Raw genomic sequence first — 16280 nt, forward strand, 5'->3', positions numbered from 1 at the left:
TTCCCAAATTCATAAATCCAAATCCAATTCTCAAATTCAATACCCGTGCTGCTACTATATGCCAGATAACACGTATTTCTACGTATTTGATTGACGACTAGCCTTAATCGAAAGTTCTCTCTCGTGATCGGGAGGGGTAATTAACTATAGGGGCTTGCGCCTATAGGAAATCAGAACTTAGATTATAAAGTCCTCGCAAAATGAGGGCGAAATCTTTGGGTAGTGTCTTATCTACAAACTCATCTGCCTTCCAAAATTTATCCTGAAACTTAGTTCGTTAAAACTCCCTCGCCGGATAAAAAAAGAAAAGCGAGCGGGGAGGCCGGGGCCGAATTTCGGAACCCACACCAGACAAAGACTTTATATATTCCAATTACTCAAAAAAAAATGGAGTAGATTGATGCAATACAATGAGCTTGCACTTTTGTCGATGATCGCAGACTTTAAGCTCTATATCATGCTTAGCCCTAAGATAAATATAGCATTGCACATATTTCTATAAGTTAATGATTGAATGAGCTGTTACCATACCTCCCTAAAAATGGAAAAGTACTATTATCTCATTTAGACTACATACTTCACTAAAAATGGGAAAGCACTATTACCTAATTTAGACTAACAAATAAGCAAGTTCTCACTTATGGCCAACCTCAACTTAAACAAATATGCAAATTATTTTACCCCAATGTAAATATTAGGTGACTTTTATTGGGATGTTTTCTTAGACAGTGAACTTCCATCAAGTTTTGTTGACTTGATTAGGATAGATTGTGATAGGTTTCTTTTACTTTAGTTGATTGTAACTTTTCATTCCTGAATTAATGCAATTTCCATCAAACCCAATAACCGAGGCCAGCCAAAAATAGTCTCTCATCTTGAACTAGTTCAATGTAAACTTCTTTACCATGACCGATTTAACACCAGACCAAGTCAATCATTGCTATCCTATATGCTACCTTATGACACATGTAGATCCTTAAACAAATACTACACTAATCACAAAAATAGCCTAGCAACATCATCATAATCACATCAAGGCAATGGACACATTGATCAAATGACATTTGTATGTGCTCATTAAAGCCAAAATAGCATTCAAGAAAAACCCTCAAATCATTCAGGTCATTAACTATATTAAAAGTGTCATCTGAGGTAAATCCAAAAGTGTCATTAAAGTTAAACCAATCAATGACTCTTTTTATACACTTATCAAAGCTATTTGACACATCAAATATAATTGGATCATTAATCCATCAACCAAACTTTTTGATGAAAATAATACTCTTCAATCTATCCATAAATATTTTAGCCAAGGTATTTTCCATGGTTTCAATTCATTTCTCATTTTTCAATCTCTTGGAGTTTTTATCTAGTAGAATAAAGATCCTAAGCAAGCCGGCCTAAGTCTAAAATATTAGAAAAAATCCTGAGAAAATTAAGCAACTAGATAGAGAAATGATTCATAATAAATTGTTGACTCTAGCATCAATGGTCTCATGTGTGGACCAAAACCCAGAGTAGTTTACGATGCTTGATGTATGTGTCATACTCTACCAACATGTCAATTATTCTAAACTGCAACAAACCTTATCCCAAACTTTTGGGGATTGATTTTATGAATCATCATTCTTCATGAATTCCAAATGATGATGCATAAGATATTAATTTTATTGGGGGAAATACATTCGTAAAACTTAAAACATACCTATTTATAAAACTGGCACTCGTATCATTTTTTTTAACTATTAAAACAATGCATTAGCACGTCCCCCAATCAAGCAATTAAGAATTTAATAGAAGCATAAAATAAGGGTTGTTGTGCTGTAAATAGGCCAATCACTTTAATATCTATCTCCCCATTTTCCTTTCAATCATTTCAAATTAACTTTATCTACCTACAATATTGGTGGACCTTCTAACTTCAACTATGCAAACCCAAACCACTTTAGTATATTTTCCATTCTTGAGTCTTAAAAGTGTGTTACACCTACCATCAATTAAATTATAATTCCCGAAAACAACGTTAATAGGTCATCGCACGCTTTTCAAAGCGCCGCGACGAGATTTAAGTAAAATTTTCAATATTAACGAAATTCAACGGAAATAATTTTAGAAAATCCTACAAAAAATTTTGATCGTTTTGATATATATAACACATACCCAATTTTGCTTATATATGGAATTAAAAATTTCATAAGCTTCATAATAACGATTTTACCCCTTTGTAAATAGAAGGCTGATTTCACTTAAGTTAGGGCATATGGGTAATTGTGCAAACCAATTTCTCTAAATAGACTATCTAAAACCCTTCCCTCATCTCCCATTCACAAGTCACGGCCGAAACTGAGCGGACGAACAGGGATGGGCGGACAGACAGTTTCCGCGAGCGCTCTCCGACGACGATCTTTCGGCAAGGAAATTAGTCCGAATCGAAGAGGACGACGAGAGAAACATTCCGGTATGATTTTTTTAAAACGAATCTTTCTCAATCTCTCAATTTTTTGAAGAGAAAATTTTAGGATTTTACGAAATCAATAGGGAATGATTAGGGATATATTTTAACGGTGGAAATGACATTATTTCGCAAAAACAAAAATTTGAAAATGAAATATTAAGGTTTTTCTTAGATTTTGAATTTTGAGGAATTCCTTTTTTTACAAATGTTGTTTCTAAAGATATTAGAAATGCTTAAATGAGAAAAAATTAGGGTTTTAGAAAATTTTTAATTTTCGTGAATTATTTTAATTATTTTAATCCAAAAATTTAATTTATAATTATAATTATATATTGAGGATTAATTTTAGAGTAATGTTTTGATGAAATTAAAGATTTATTATTTTCCAAAAATTAAAAATTTATTAAATCAAAAAATTAAGATTTATTTAATTAAATATTCATTAACTGTTGTAAGGAATTGTTAAGGGAGAATATCGGGTTTAGCAATTAGACTTAGATTTAGCCTTAAGCCTTAATGAAATTTGGATTTATGTGACACGTTTGTTTTATTCTTAGGTTATGATCGTTGAAGTGTAAGGTGACAAAACTGTGTTGAAGCGACATACTGTGCTTACGAGAGGTAGGTATTCATATCTCATTTAAATTTATAAGTGCTTAAAATTTTTATGCTTAAATTTCATGTATTTATTTTATCATTAATTAATGTTTTATATTCAATGATTCTGCAAATTAATGATTTTATATTATGCATTAATTGTTGGAAAATATACGAATCATATAAAAAATATTTGAGCATAAAAATATATGAGACTTATGAAAGAAAATTGAACATAAATGAAAAGATTTAAATTGAATAACAATTTCATGTTGCATGTTGATCCGGAAGTATCAAAATGGTAATGATAAAGGGGCTTACAAAAGTCAAATGGTAATGAGGTTCTTTAGAGCCAAATGGTAAAGGAAATGGCCAAAATTTGATTACGTACCTGATCAGTACGAATAAGGGTACTTCCGGGACATGTGTATACATTTAGCATAAATATTTTTGCATTTGCATTGCATATGAAAAAGGTGAAAGGAAAGAATGAAATGTTAAAAAAGAGAAAAAGAAAAGTAAGAATGAAAATTCAAATATTTTTTATTTGCAAATGATATGAAATGATTTCAATTATAAATATTTTTGTTATATACATCTTATGAAATTAACTAAGCTATGAATTACCTATTGAGTGTTGGCTCATTCCACGTTTGAAATATTTTTCAGAAGAGAAGTGATGGCTGCACGACTACCGTACACGTATCGTCGTAGGGGACCTCAGGATGAAAGGTTCCTTGTTATGATTTCAGTTTGAGTTTATTTTATGTGTAAATTGTGAGTTCAAGTTTGAGTTTGGAGTTTAGATAATTGTGAGAGCTTATGTAATATAAATGGATTTGAAAGTTTTAGTAGTCATGTGTGATGATCAGTATGAATCTCTTTTATTTGATGTTGTTTAGTGGTTCTTTCATTTATGAACAATGTTTATGATTTGATATTAAAGTTTTAATTAGAACTGTTAATGTTTTATATGTGTTTTTCGTACGACTACTGTTCTCGCCCCGATTTTATTGGGCTAGCTGAGCGGGATCATGACAATAGTGGTATCAGAGCAAAGGTTTAGTAATGATCAATGAAAGAGCCTATAGAATGATTGATTGAGTCTTAGAATGTTTGGGCAGTGCAATTTTATGAATTATTGTCTTATAATTGATGTGTTTTATCTCAGGAACATGGATCCTTAACATAATGCCACTGATGGCATTGATATGGAGAAAGGGAGGGAGCTACCACAAATAGCAGAACCTTAGAAGAACAACACTATGGAGTCATTCGCTCAGATGATGGAAGCGATGACTCAGATGATTAAGACTTCCCAAAATCAGGGCAGTGGCAGTGAAAGTGGAAGCAGACCTATGGATAAGAATCTGAAACTATTTCAGGATATTAAGCCTCCACTGTTCTCAAGTGGCGGACCTATAGAAGTTGAGGACTGGCTGATGTGGATTGAGAAGATCCTTGAGGGCATGTCTTGCCCAAAGGATAGGAGGGTGACATTGGCGTCTTATGCCTTTGATGGCAAGGCTGAGAAGTGGTGGAGGAATCAGTTAGAATAAACCTTTAGAGGAAGACCAAGTAGCCAAGTCTCTTGGGAAGAATTTGTGAATGTATTCAGAGGCTGGTATGTACTTATAACAGCTAGGAGACAGATGCAGGATAAGTTCAACAGATTGATTCAGGGAGATCGATCTGTTTCTCAGTATGAGGCGGAGTTTACAATTATATGAGACATTTTGTTGAGGCGGATAACATTGTAAACTCCGCCTCATACTGAGAAACAGATCGATCTCCATGAATCAATCTGTTGAACTTATCATGCATCTGTCTCCTAGCTGTCATAGGTATATACCAGCCTCTGAATACATTCACAAATTTTTCCCAGGAGACTTGGCTAATTGGTCTTCCTCTAAAGTTTCTTCTAACTAACTCCTCCACCACCTCTCAGCCTCACCATCAAAGGCATAAGCCGCCAATGTCACTCTCCTATCCTCTGGGCAAGACATGCCCTCAAAGATCTTCTCAATCTGCATCAGCCAGTCTTCAGCTTTTATAGGTCCGCCACTTGAGAACAGTGGAGGCTTCATATCCTGAAATAGTTTCAGGTTCTTATCCATAGATCTGCTTCCACTTCCACTGCCACTGCCCTGATTTTGGGAAGTCTTAATCATCTGAGTCATCGCTTTCATCATCTGAGCGAATAACTCCATAGTGTTGTTCCTCTGAGGTTCTGCTACTTGTGGTAGCTCCCTCCCTTCCTCCATATCAATGCCATCAGTGGCATTCTACTTAGGATTCATGTTCCTGAGATAAAATGCATCAATCATAAGGCAAAATAATTCATAAAATTACACTGCCCAAACATTGTAAGACTCAATCAATCATCCTATAGGCTCTTTCATTGATCATTATTAAACCTTTGCTTTGATACCACTCTTGTCACGACCCGGCCCGACTAGCCTGATAAAATCGGGGCTGAAACCGTAGTCGTACGAAAAACACATAAAACATTAACAGTTCCAATTAAAACTTTAATGTCAAATCACAAATATTGTCCATAAATGAAAGAGCCACTAAACAATATCAAATAAAAGAGATATTCATACTGATCATCACACATGACTATTAAAACTTTCAAACCCATCAACATTACATAAGCTCTCACAATTACCTAAACTCCAAACTCAAACTCACAAACTTTACATAAAATAAACTCAAAAATTCAAACTGAAATCATAACAATGAACCTTTCATCCTGAGGTCCCCTACGACGATACGTGTACGGTCTCGTGCAACCATCACTTCTCTTCTGAAAAATATTTCAAACGTAGAATGAGCCAACGCTCAACAGGTAATTCATAGCTCAGTTAATTTCATAAGATGCATATAACAAAAACATTTATAATTAAAATTATTTCATATCATTTGCAAATTAAAATATTTGAATTTTCATTCTTACATTCATTTTCCCCTTCTTTAACATTTCATTCTTTTCATTCTTTCCTTTCACCTTTTCATATGCAATGCAAATGCAAAAATGCTTATGCTAAATGTAACACCCGTTCGGAAGCACCATTATTCGTACTGATCAAGTACGTAGTCAAATTTTTTACCATTTCTTTTACCATTTGGCTCCGAAGAACTTTATTACCATTTGGCTTTTGTAAGCCCCTTTACCATTATCATTTTGACACTTCTGCATCAATATGTAACATGAAATTGTTATTCAATTTAAATCTTTTCATTTATATTCAATTTCCTTTCATAAGTCTCATATATTTTCATGCTCAAATGTTTTTTCATATGATTCATATGTTTTCCAACAATTAATGCATAATATAAAAGCATGAATTTGCATAATCATTGAATCTAAAACATTAATTAATGATAAAATAAATACATGAAATTTCATTTAAGCATAAAAATTTTAAACACTTATAAATTTAAATGAGGTATGAACACCTACCTCTCTTAAGCAAAGTATGTCGCTTCGACACAGTTCTTTCACCTTATACTTCAACGATCAAAACCTAAGAATAAAATAAACGTGTCACATAAATCCAAACTTCATTAAGGCTTAAGGCTAAATCTAAGTCTAATTGCTAAACCCGGTATTTTCCCTTAACAATTCCTTATAATACTTAATGAATATTTAATTAAAAAAATCTTAATTTTCGGATTTAATAAATACTTAATTTTTGGAAAGTAATAAATCTTCAATTTCATCAAAACATTGCTCTAAAATTAATCCTCAATATATAATTATAATTAAAAATTAAATTTTCGGATTAAAATAATTAAAATAATTCATAAAAATTAAAAAAATTTTAAAACCCTAATCTTTCCTCATTTAAGCATTTCTAATATCTTTATGAACAACATTTGTAAAAGGGAATTTCTCAAAATTCAAAATCTAAGAAAACCCATAATATTTCATTTTCAATTTTTTTTTGCGAAATAATGTCATTTCCACCATTAAAATATATCTCTAATCCTTCCCTATTGATTTCGTAAAGAATTTCAAAGTTTTCGTAAAACCTTAAAATTTTCTCTTCCAAAAATTGAGAGATTGAGAAAGATTCGTTTTAAAAAAATCATACCAAAATGTTCCTCTCGTCGTCCTCTTCGATTCGGACTAATTTCCTCACCGGAAGATCGTCGCTGGAGAGCCCTCGCGGAACCAATCTGTCCGCCCGTCCCTGTTCGTTCGCTCGGTTTCAGCCGTGACTTGCGAATGGGAGATTAGTGAAGGGTTTCGGATAGTCTATTTAGAGAAAATGGTTTGCACAATTACCCATATGCTCTCAATTAAGTGAAATCATTTTTCTATTTACAAATGGGTAAAATCGGTATTATGAAGCTTCCGAAATTTTTAATTCCATATATAAGCAAAATTGGGTATGGGTTAAATATATCAAAACGATCAAAATTTTGCATAGGATTTTCTAAAATTATTTTTATTGAATTCCGTTAACATTGAAAAGTTCACTTAAATCTTATCGCAGTGCTTTGAAAAGCGTGCGAGGTCTAAAATGGTATTTTCAGGTTTTACAATTCTCCCCTCCTAATAAAAATTTTGTTCTCGAAATTTAAAAGAAATACTTAACAGAAAAGTCATACCTTAGTCAAACAAATGAGGGTGGTTCTCCCTCATTTCTGACTCCTCCTAAGTGGCATCCTTCTCTGAACTGTGCTTCCAAAGCACTTTAACAAAAGGAATTGCTTTGCTCTTCAACTGCTTAACATCATACTCAAGGATTGTCTCTGTTTCATTCACAAAAGTCAAATCTGGCTGAATATCTACCACTTCAGTACTAATTCTCTGAGCATCATCTGAAATATATTTCCGTAAGGAGGAAATATGAAACACATTATGCACTCTACTCATATGGGCTGGTAGAATCAATCTATATGCCATCTTTTCAATCCTTTCTGAAATCTCAAAAGGAACTTCAAATCTTGGACTCAGCTTTCTCACTTTGCCAAATCTCTTCACTCCCTTCATTGGACTAACTTTGAGGAATACAAACTCTCCAACATCAAACTCAATTGGTCGGTGCTTGGCATCATAGTATTTCTTCTGTCTGTCCTGCACTGCCCTCAATCTATCTCTAATCAACATGATCTTCTCTGTAGCATCATCAACCAGATCAGCACTAATTATCTTCCTTTCCCCTGTCTCTGCCCAGCTTAAAAGTGTCATACACCTTCTCCCATATAAAATCTCATAAGGAGCCATACCAATACTTGCTTGGAAACTGTTGTTGTAGACAAATTCAATCAAAGGTACATATGCCTCCCACTTACCACCAAAATCCATAACACATAACTTGAGCAAATCTTCTAAGGTCTGGATGGTTCTTTCTGATTGCCCATCTGTCTGAGGGTGGAAAGCTATACTAAAGGTAAGTCTGGTACCCAAAGCTTCCTGAACTTTCTTCTAAAATTTGGAAGTAAATCTTTCATCCCAGTCTGACACTATAGTCTTCGGTACCCCATGCAATCTAACAATCTAATCAACATACATACTTGCCAATTTTTCAAATGGATCAGGCTGTTTTATAGATATAAAGTATGCAGACTTAGTCAACCTATCAATAATCACACATAAAGTATCACATCCTCTTCTGGATCTGAGTAAGCCAACCACGAAATCCATAGCAATGTCTTCCCATTTCCACTCTGGTATGGGTAAGGGTTGTAGAAATCCTCCTGGCTTCTGATGTTCAGCCTTAACCATCTAACATGAAATACATTTGGATACTGTTTTTGTCACATTTTTCTTCATTCCTGGCCATCAAAATAGCTCCTTCTAATTTCAACTGCGCAAACCCAAACCACTTTAGTATATTTTCCATTCTTGAGTCTTAAAAGTGTGTTACACCTACCATCAATTAAATATAATCATTACTTGATTTATCATTCCTAGTTTGACCACACATTCATATTAAGAGTTTCATTTCTGTCAAACTTAACTATTAGGGACTTCTTTGTTGCCAAACACTCCCTAGATCATGGCTCCCAGTTTTATAAGATCTACCTATAACTCTTAATGAAATTCCATTATTATATAGTACTCGAAACACTTCATCAGTTAATCATGAAATTTAAACTTTAGAAGTATATCCTCATCAACATCCCTATTCTTCAATATAATAGATCAAAGATACTTAAAACGATCATGCTTTGATGTAAATTGATCATTTGATAATATTGATTGATAATCTTCAATTCTACACCTACAAAAATTTCATATTATATGCTCAATTTTTATTTTATTAATCTTAAAACTCTTTATTTTGCAAATATTTCCTCCATTATTCAACTTTCCACTCATATCAATACATGTTTTAGATAAACTATGTTGTATGCAAATAGCACACACCAAAGTATTTTATGAATATCTCTTATTGAATATCTCTAATTAATTATGAAAAACTATTGATGATTTCTTATATAATATGCATTAATATCTCAAAGTGAATGATAATATTAGCATGCCAACCATGTCATCTTTCGAATAGTACCAATAATTTTGATCTTAAAAGAAAACACATTATTAATATTATTTTAACAACATTGTATGCTTAATATTTCTTTACTACAAGCCTGGTAACCCAATAAATATTAAATGAAGTTTATAAATTTTGTTTCTTGGTAGTTTCAAATATATCTCAAGATAACAATCTTGATTATGGGAGTGACAAAATAAACATGCAACGTCATAATTGAGAGCATGAAGGAACTCCACAAAAGAAGTAATGAATCATACATTTAAAAAACAAAGTAATACAATTAACATTTAGAAGGAATGAATACAACAATATATACTTCCCTTTAAAAATATATATTCAATTATGCAAAGCATGACTATGTGCATGAGATCAAGCAACTCAGTAGCTCCTAAATATGTTAGACATTAAACTTTTTTGAACATGGTAAGAATGCACTATCAAGCTCATATTGATTACTTTATACAATGAAATTTATAGGTTAAATTATACACAGAGAGTTGATTTCATAGCTATTGTTCATGGAGATTGACAGCAAATATCATATATCCAGCAGATTGATGAAGGCAAAATCTGACATTTCCCTTGAACAGCTTGAATTCATTAAACAATAAAGATGTTTTTTTCTCTTAGGGAGGGAGAGTGGTGATTTGGAGGGAGGAAGAAAGGCATGAATTTGGGGATACCTCCTTAAAATCTTCTAACTGAAGAATTCTGTCAACTTTAATTACATAGAGGAGACCTTCATCCACTTCTTCACCAAATTTCTTCTCCCACCTTGTACAAAGTTTCTGCAACACTTCAGAAAATTATTGAAAGTTCCTTTACCTTCAAAATCATTCAAACACGCAGTTGATGTGCTACAAAAATGTCAATCCGTAGAAGAAAAGAGTAGAAACAACAAAGTAAATATAAAATTTACAAAATAGTATGAAATTTCTCATCAATGGATAGAAAAGCAGCCGCTCTTCCATATCTATGTAGTTCAGTTTTCCAACCGATGAGCATTGAAGAAGTTGACAGAACATCTCTTTAAATGGCAATCACGATACATTTCCCAAAGATAGAAAATACCCTAAGCCATTATCTGGTACGCGTGACTCGTATTATCATACTAGTTAGAAGAACCCGGCTAAAAATAATCTCTAGTTATTTAGCAAATCAAATTGAGAGAAATCATTAAGGGCATATTTACTTTGAGATGAACTTCACCATATAACCCTAGAATAAATCTTGTTTAACTTGTTTGGGATAAAATTAAACGAGTTTAACTTAAGCCTGGATTTAAAATATAACCCATTAAACTCAGTTTATCATTAACCAATCCCCTACCATGAATTACCTGAATATTGACACTGAAGCTCTCAAGAGCTAAAGCCCTAACGAGGTTATGTTAGTATTACAGCAAGTAATTCAGGGCAAACTCTCATTTCTAAACCAAAGTGTTTTACAATATCCGACAAATATGACTGGGCTATAATGCTTATGGATAATATTAACTCAAAATGATCCCACTCCCAACGAAACAGCTCATAAAAAGTCGCAGACTAAATTTAACTTCAAAATCATGCAATCAATCTAGAGGCACCAGAAAGAGTGTACCTTCAAGAGAAACCCATCCTTAGGCTTCTCGAGATTTCCCAGCAGCGTACATTGCCTCGTCCTCGACCCGCTCTGCTGGAGCTGCAAATCATGGTAGTAATAAAAACCCCCAGAAACCCATCAAAATGGAAACCTTCGGTGCTAAAACAGAAAAATGATTACTTGCACATTAAAGCTGGAAGAGCCAGCGGGGACGAAGAGCTTCCCAGGCTCATTAAGGCACAGCGCGGGAGTGCCGTGCGCGTCAACGACAAAGCGAGCGCCGATACCCAGTGGCCAACCATCCTGCAGGGAAATAGCGGAAAGAGTGCCGGTGGAGGAAAGCTCCATAATCGTCCGGCAGACTTCTGCAGCCGAAGGCTTCGATAGGATCTTGGAAGTGGCTGGGGAGGCATCGATGGCGACGGAGAGGGCGGGACATTGGATACTCAAAGAGAATGGACGGGAGGAGGTTTTGGGGAATTCGGTTTGGATCGGAAAGGGGTACTTGGTGGTGTTTAAGAAGAAGTTGGGGAGAGCCGAAGGAGAAGTGAGAGAGAGAATGGAAGGCTGCATCGTAGCTGTGAACGATTTGGCACGGGGGTGTAAACCGAAGTTCCCGTGCTTGGAGAAAGAATTGGGTAGATGGATTGGTCGTTCCAAATGGAGTAACCACAACTCGAAACCTTAAAAATATATATATACTGCGATGAAGAAAAAGGAAATTTGAGGAGAAATTATTAGCTGCAATAAAAATATGATATGTATTTTTTTTGTATGTAGTGTACAAATTATATATATAATGTGCATATAGTATATATAAATTTATAAATATTTTGTATATAATCATACATTTTATATACAACATGTATAGTTATACATAATGTGTACAAATTTATATATATTGTATACAAGGACATGATACATGTCACATTGGAGTCTGGACATAACTCTACGTCCAGACTCAACACGTAATAATTTATCAAATTTGAATGTATTGCCATGTCTTTACTAGAATGGATAAGGAGCTTAAATTAAACAAAACATAAGAATTTTAAAATTTTAAATATTAAAAATTTTGATCGATGTCATTATTTTAGACATTTTATATTAGACTAGTTGAACAAATTCAAAATATATTAGACTAGCGTGGCCATCGTAATCTTGCAACACAATGTTGTCATCCTAGTGAGAACCCCTCTAGCCCATGAACAAATTCAAAAATTTGATCCTTTCAACCTCATTTCGTCCTGGGACGAACTTCTCTGTCCCCAAAACCTGTACAAACCAAGACACTATGCCGACCTTGCTTTGATCCACAAGCCTTCACACCACTCGTGCCCATCCTCTACCTTTTGTAAGCCGGAACCCATATGGAAGAAGATGCTGCCTGCAATCGATATCTTCGATCCATCCTCATTCCCTACTCAAATCCCTCTCAAACCCTATGCCATTCGGTCCATTACCTACAAGCGGCACTGAATTGTCCTATCTCGCAGCTCCTTGCAAAAATTCAACTCAAATCACGTAGCCTCTACGCTGTCTCAAGCTTCTGTTCTCATTATAAGAGGAAAAGCGAATGAAGTGTTTGGTTCTATTGCACAAGAATAACGGAAACAAAATCCGAAACAGAAAATTCGTCAAAATCCTCATTTCTGAAAATTGAGAAAGGCGGAATGTGCCTTACCTTGAGTCGGTCAACTTGTTAAGATAGTTGCTATTTGCATGCTTTACATTTTTGCAACTTATGAAGTTTTGATGATTCCAAACATTATTGTTCAAATGTGTAGTTATTTCCTAACATTTTTTAGAAGAATTGTATTTGCTCTTGTGTGTACTGACATTTCAGGAAAAACGAACTCCAGACTACGAAGACTTCAAATTAAATTCAGCATACGATATTTTGTAAAATTTGAAGCTTGCACTTTTCTTAGAAATCAAATTGAAAGTGAGTGATTGTATTTTGAGTGAATAAAAACATACACACACATAAGGAGATCATATAAAATTTAGACTGATCGTACAGGACGATTTCCAGTTCGTACTGGACGATCAGACAGTTATCTCCTATAGAGAATATTGTACAAATAGGTTCTTGCTCGAAATTTTTACGAAGAAGACGAGCAACTGCAGGGTAAAGTAGACTTGTCGCAAGTGTAAAACTAAGAACGCACATGGAAAGGAGTTGCAGAAGAGCAGTGACGTTTCGTCTCAAAACGATGTTATTGACAACGTCTTTGAGAGAAGCAGTTTCACCAAACGATTACAATTTTTTTATTTTCCTCCATACGCCTATAAAACGTCCAACCAAACCAAGCCTAAAAATATATATATATATATACTGCGATGAAGAAAAAGGAAATTTTAAGAGAAATTATTAGCTGCAATAAAAATATGATATGTATGTTTTTCGCATGTAGTGTACAAATTATATATATAATGTGTACATAGCATATATAAATTTATATATTTTTTGTATATAATCATACATTTTATATACAGCATATATAGTTGTACATAATGTGTACAAATTTATATGCATTGTATATACAAGGACATGATACATGTCACATTTTTATTGGAGTCTGGACGTAACTCTACGTCCAGACTCAGCACGTAATAATTTATCAAATTTGAATGTATTGCCCTCTCTTTACTAGAATGGATAAGGAGTTTAAATTAAACAAAACATAAGAATTTCAAAATTTTAAATATTAAAAATTTTTATCGATGTCTTCATTTTAGACATATTTTATATTAGACTAGTTGAACAAATTCAAAATATATTAGACTAGCGTGATCATTGTGATCTTGCAACACAATGTTGTCATCCTAGTGAGAACCACTCTAACCCATGAACAAATTCAAAAATTTGATCCTTTCAACCTCCTCGTTGATGGCATTTTGACCTCCACTTAGGCGACTTGCGACCCGTTTCACCTTGATCTAGTTGTGTTTGCAACCCACCTGATATCCCTGACAATCTTGTGACCTCCACACTAGCATTGTGCAACCTGCGGCTCATTGTCAACATCAACCTATTTGAGGTTCGTAACTGACGTTCATATCGATGACCACACGCTATCCATTGACTTGTTAATATTTTAGTGCCCTAAAATTGATATCCATTTATAACAAACCAAACACCAAAAAAAGAATTCCAAGTGCTTATTTTAAAATCAATCAAACAATTGGAAGAAATCAAAATGAAAAATGACAAAATGTATACTTTGCAATATGTTTGAAAAATGTTAGTATCATAAATAGTTGTAAACAAATAATTCTTTAACGAGCAATTTGAGGTAAATATCCCCCAAAAAATGTGTAGACCAAAATATCTCCAAATTAAAATGTTATTTTTCATTATATTCATGTCGAATTTATCATATTACAATTGAAACATCTCTCTTTTAAACATCTTCATCTTCTTTGGATTTCCCCTTGCTCAATGGTTTGGAAAGCTATCCCTCTCACCTTAATGGAACTTTCACTCTCCTTTGATCTCATATCATGCCACTCATCTCATCGCGCTTGATAAATAAAATGAGTTTTAAAAATTTTTATTTAATTTATCTTGTATTCCTCTTCCCTTCTAATGCTGACACTCTCATGCTATCATTCTTTCTTGCCACCTGAAAGAATGGCAAGTTCAATGTTGACCTCTATATAAAATAAATGTTTTTCATTATTACCTCTGTCAATGCCCTGCCTAAAATCCTACCCAATCTCGTTCCTTATGATACAGTCCCATCCCATAGTTCTGCAAATGGCATCGAATCGAGTCGCCCATCCTCGCGTGCGTAGATTGCTACTCAAATATTGTGCTGGCTCGAAGCTCTGCCCCTTCATTAAAGCCAATCGAGCGAGGCCTTCACATTTTTTCTGGTTCCCGCACACAAGCTTCAGCGGCCACTCTTCCCTACCGCTCAAACTCATTATTGCACCTGTCGATCCCAGCAAAGACACTGTGCCGACCTGTCCTTGATCCACAAGCTTTCACACCACTCATGCCCATCCTCTACTTCATGTAATCCAAAAACCCATATGCAAGCAGACGCTACCTGCAGTCTGTAAAATCAGCGAAATGCCATTTTAGACCTCGCACGCTTTTGGATGCGTCGCGATGAGTTGTAAGTGAAAAATTCAAAGTCGTCAGAATTCAAAGCAATAAATTTTATAAAATAGTGCACAAAATTTGGAGCAAATTGATATAAAAAACTTATATTTAATTTCTCTTAATTTTAGAGATAAAAATTTCCAATGTCTAATAATACCCAAAATATTCTTAGTCAATACTAAAGAAAATATGGTTTAAGTGAGGGCATTTATGTCATTATGTAATTAATACTAGCCCTCATCCCTCTTAAGGGGACTGAATCCCTATTTGTTCGTTCGGCTGAAACTCGAAACTGAGAGAGAAAGAAAGGGCGGAGAGGCAAGGCGGCGAGGCGGCTTCGGGCGGCGGTTTTCAGTGGCCGTTCATGGAGGAACTTGTAGGGAAAACTAAGGGAAGGCTAAGGTAAGTTGTTGCAAGAGTTTTCTCTTCTTTTCTTTGAGTTTTCTTTAAGGGAAGAAAATTAGGGTTTTGAAAAAATGCAAATTTTCTTTAAGATAAAGATAGGGAAGGGTAGGGGGTGTTTTTAAACCCAAATATGAGTTGATTTCATGAAATTTAGGGTTTTATCCGATTTTGATTTTCTTTCAAAATTTCTTTGTAGAAAAGTTTTTAATTGATGTTAGGAAGTTTTTTTGTGAAATTATATTCTTTTATGATACATTTTTCATGCTCCAATAGTTAGGGTTTTCCAAAATCATGAATTTTTAGCTTAGGGAGGTTTAATAACAAGGATTTTAGCTTTAGCATAAATTATTATTTTCTAAATTTTAAATTAGATGAATCCAATGAATTGCACTATGGGAAAACACGCGAATACCGTCGGATTTTCCGGCGGAAAATTCTGTACGGAAATAAACGGCGCAGTTACCGGCAGATTTGCTCGACGTAAAGTTTGTGTCAACCTTTCCGGCGCAAAATACGCCGTAAATTCACCGACGCATGTTCCGCCGGCAAATCCGACGGTATAGGGATGCCTGAACCATTTCCGTCGCACGTTACGGCGGAACATCTAGAGGAA

General features: G+C 34.3%; 1 protein-coding gene across 1 annotated transcript in view; it reads right to left on the reverse strand.

The window, feature by feature from the left end:
* Positions 1 to 11827, reverse strand: part of LOC110106880 (glutamyl-tRNA reductase-binding protein, chloroplastic) — a 27302-nt gene extending 15475 nt beyond the window's left edge. Inside the window, exons 1-3 of the mRNA XM_020836950.2 lie at positions 11329 to 11827; positions 11167 to 11247; positions 10251 to 10355 (exon numbers count right to left, since the gene is read on the reverse strand). Of these exons, the coding sequence (XP_020692609.2) occupies positions 10251 to 10355; positions 11167 to 11247; positions 11329 to 11721 (579 nt within the window). The 5' untranslated portion in view covers positions 11722 to 11827. The remainder of the gene's footprint in view (positions 1 to 10250; positions 10356 to 11166; positions 11248 to 11328) is intronic.
* Between the last annotated feature and the right edge of the window lie 4453 nt (positions 11828 to 16280).

Source organism: Dendrobium catenatum, unplaced genomic scaffold, assembly GCF_001605985.2.
Source record: "Dendrobium catenatum unplaced genomic scaffold, ASM160598v2 fragScaff_scaffold_1446, whole genome shotgun sequence".
Classification (NCBI taxonomy): Eukaryota; Viridiplantae; Streptophyta; class Magnoliopsida; order Asparagales; family Orchidaceae; genus Dendrobium; species Dendrobium catenatum.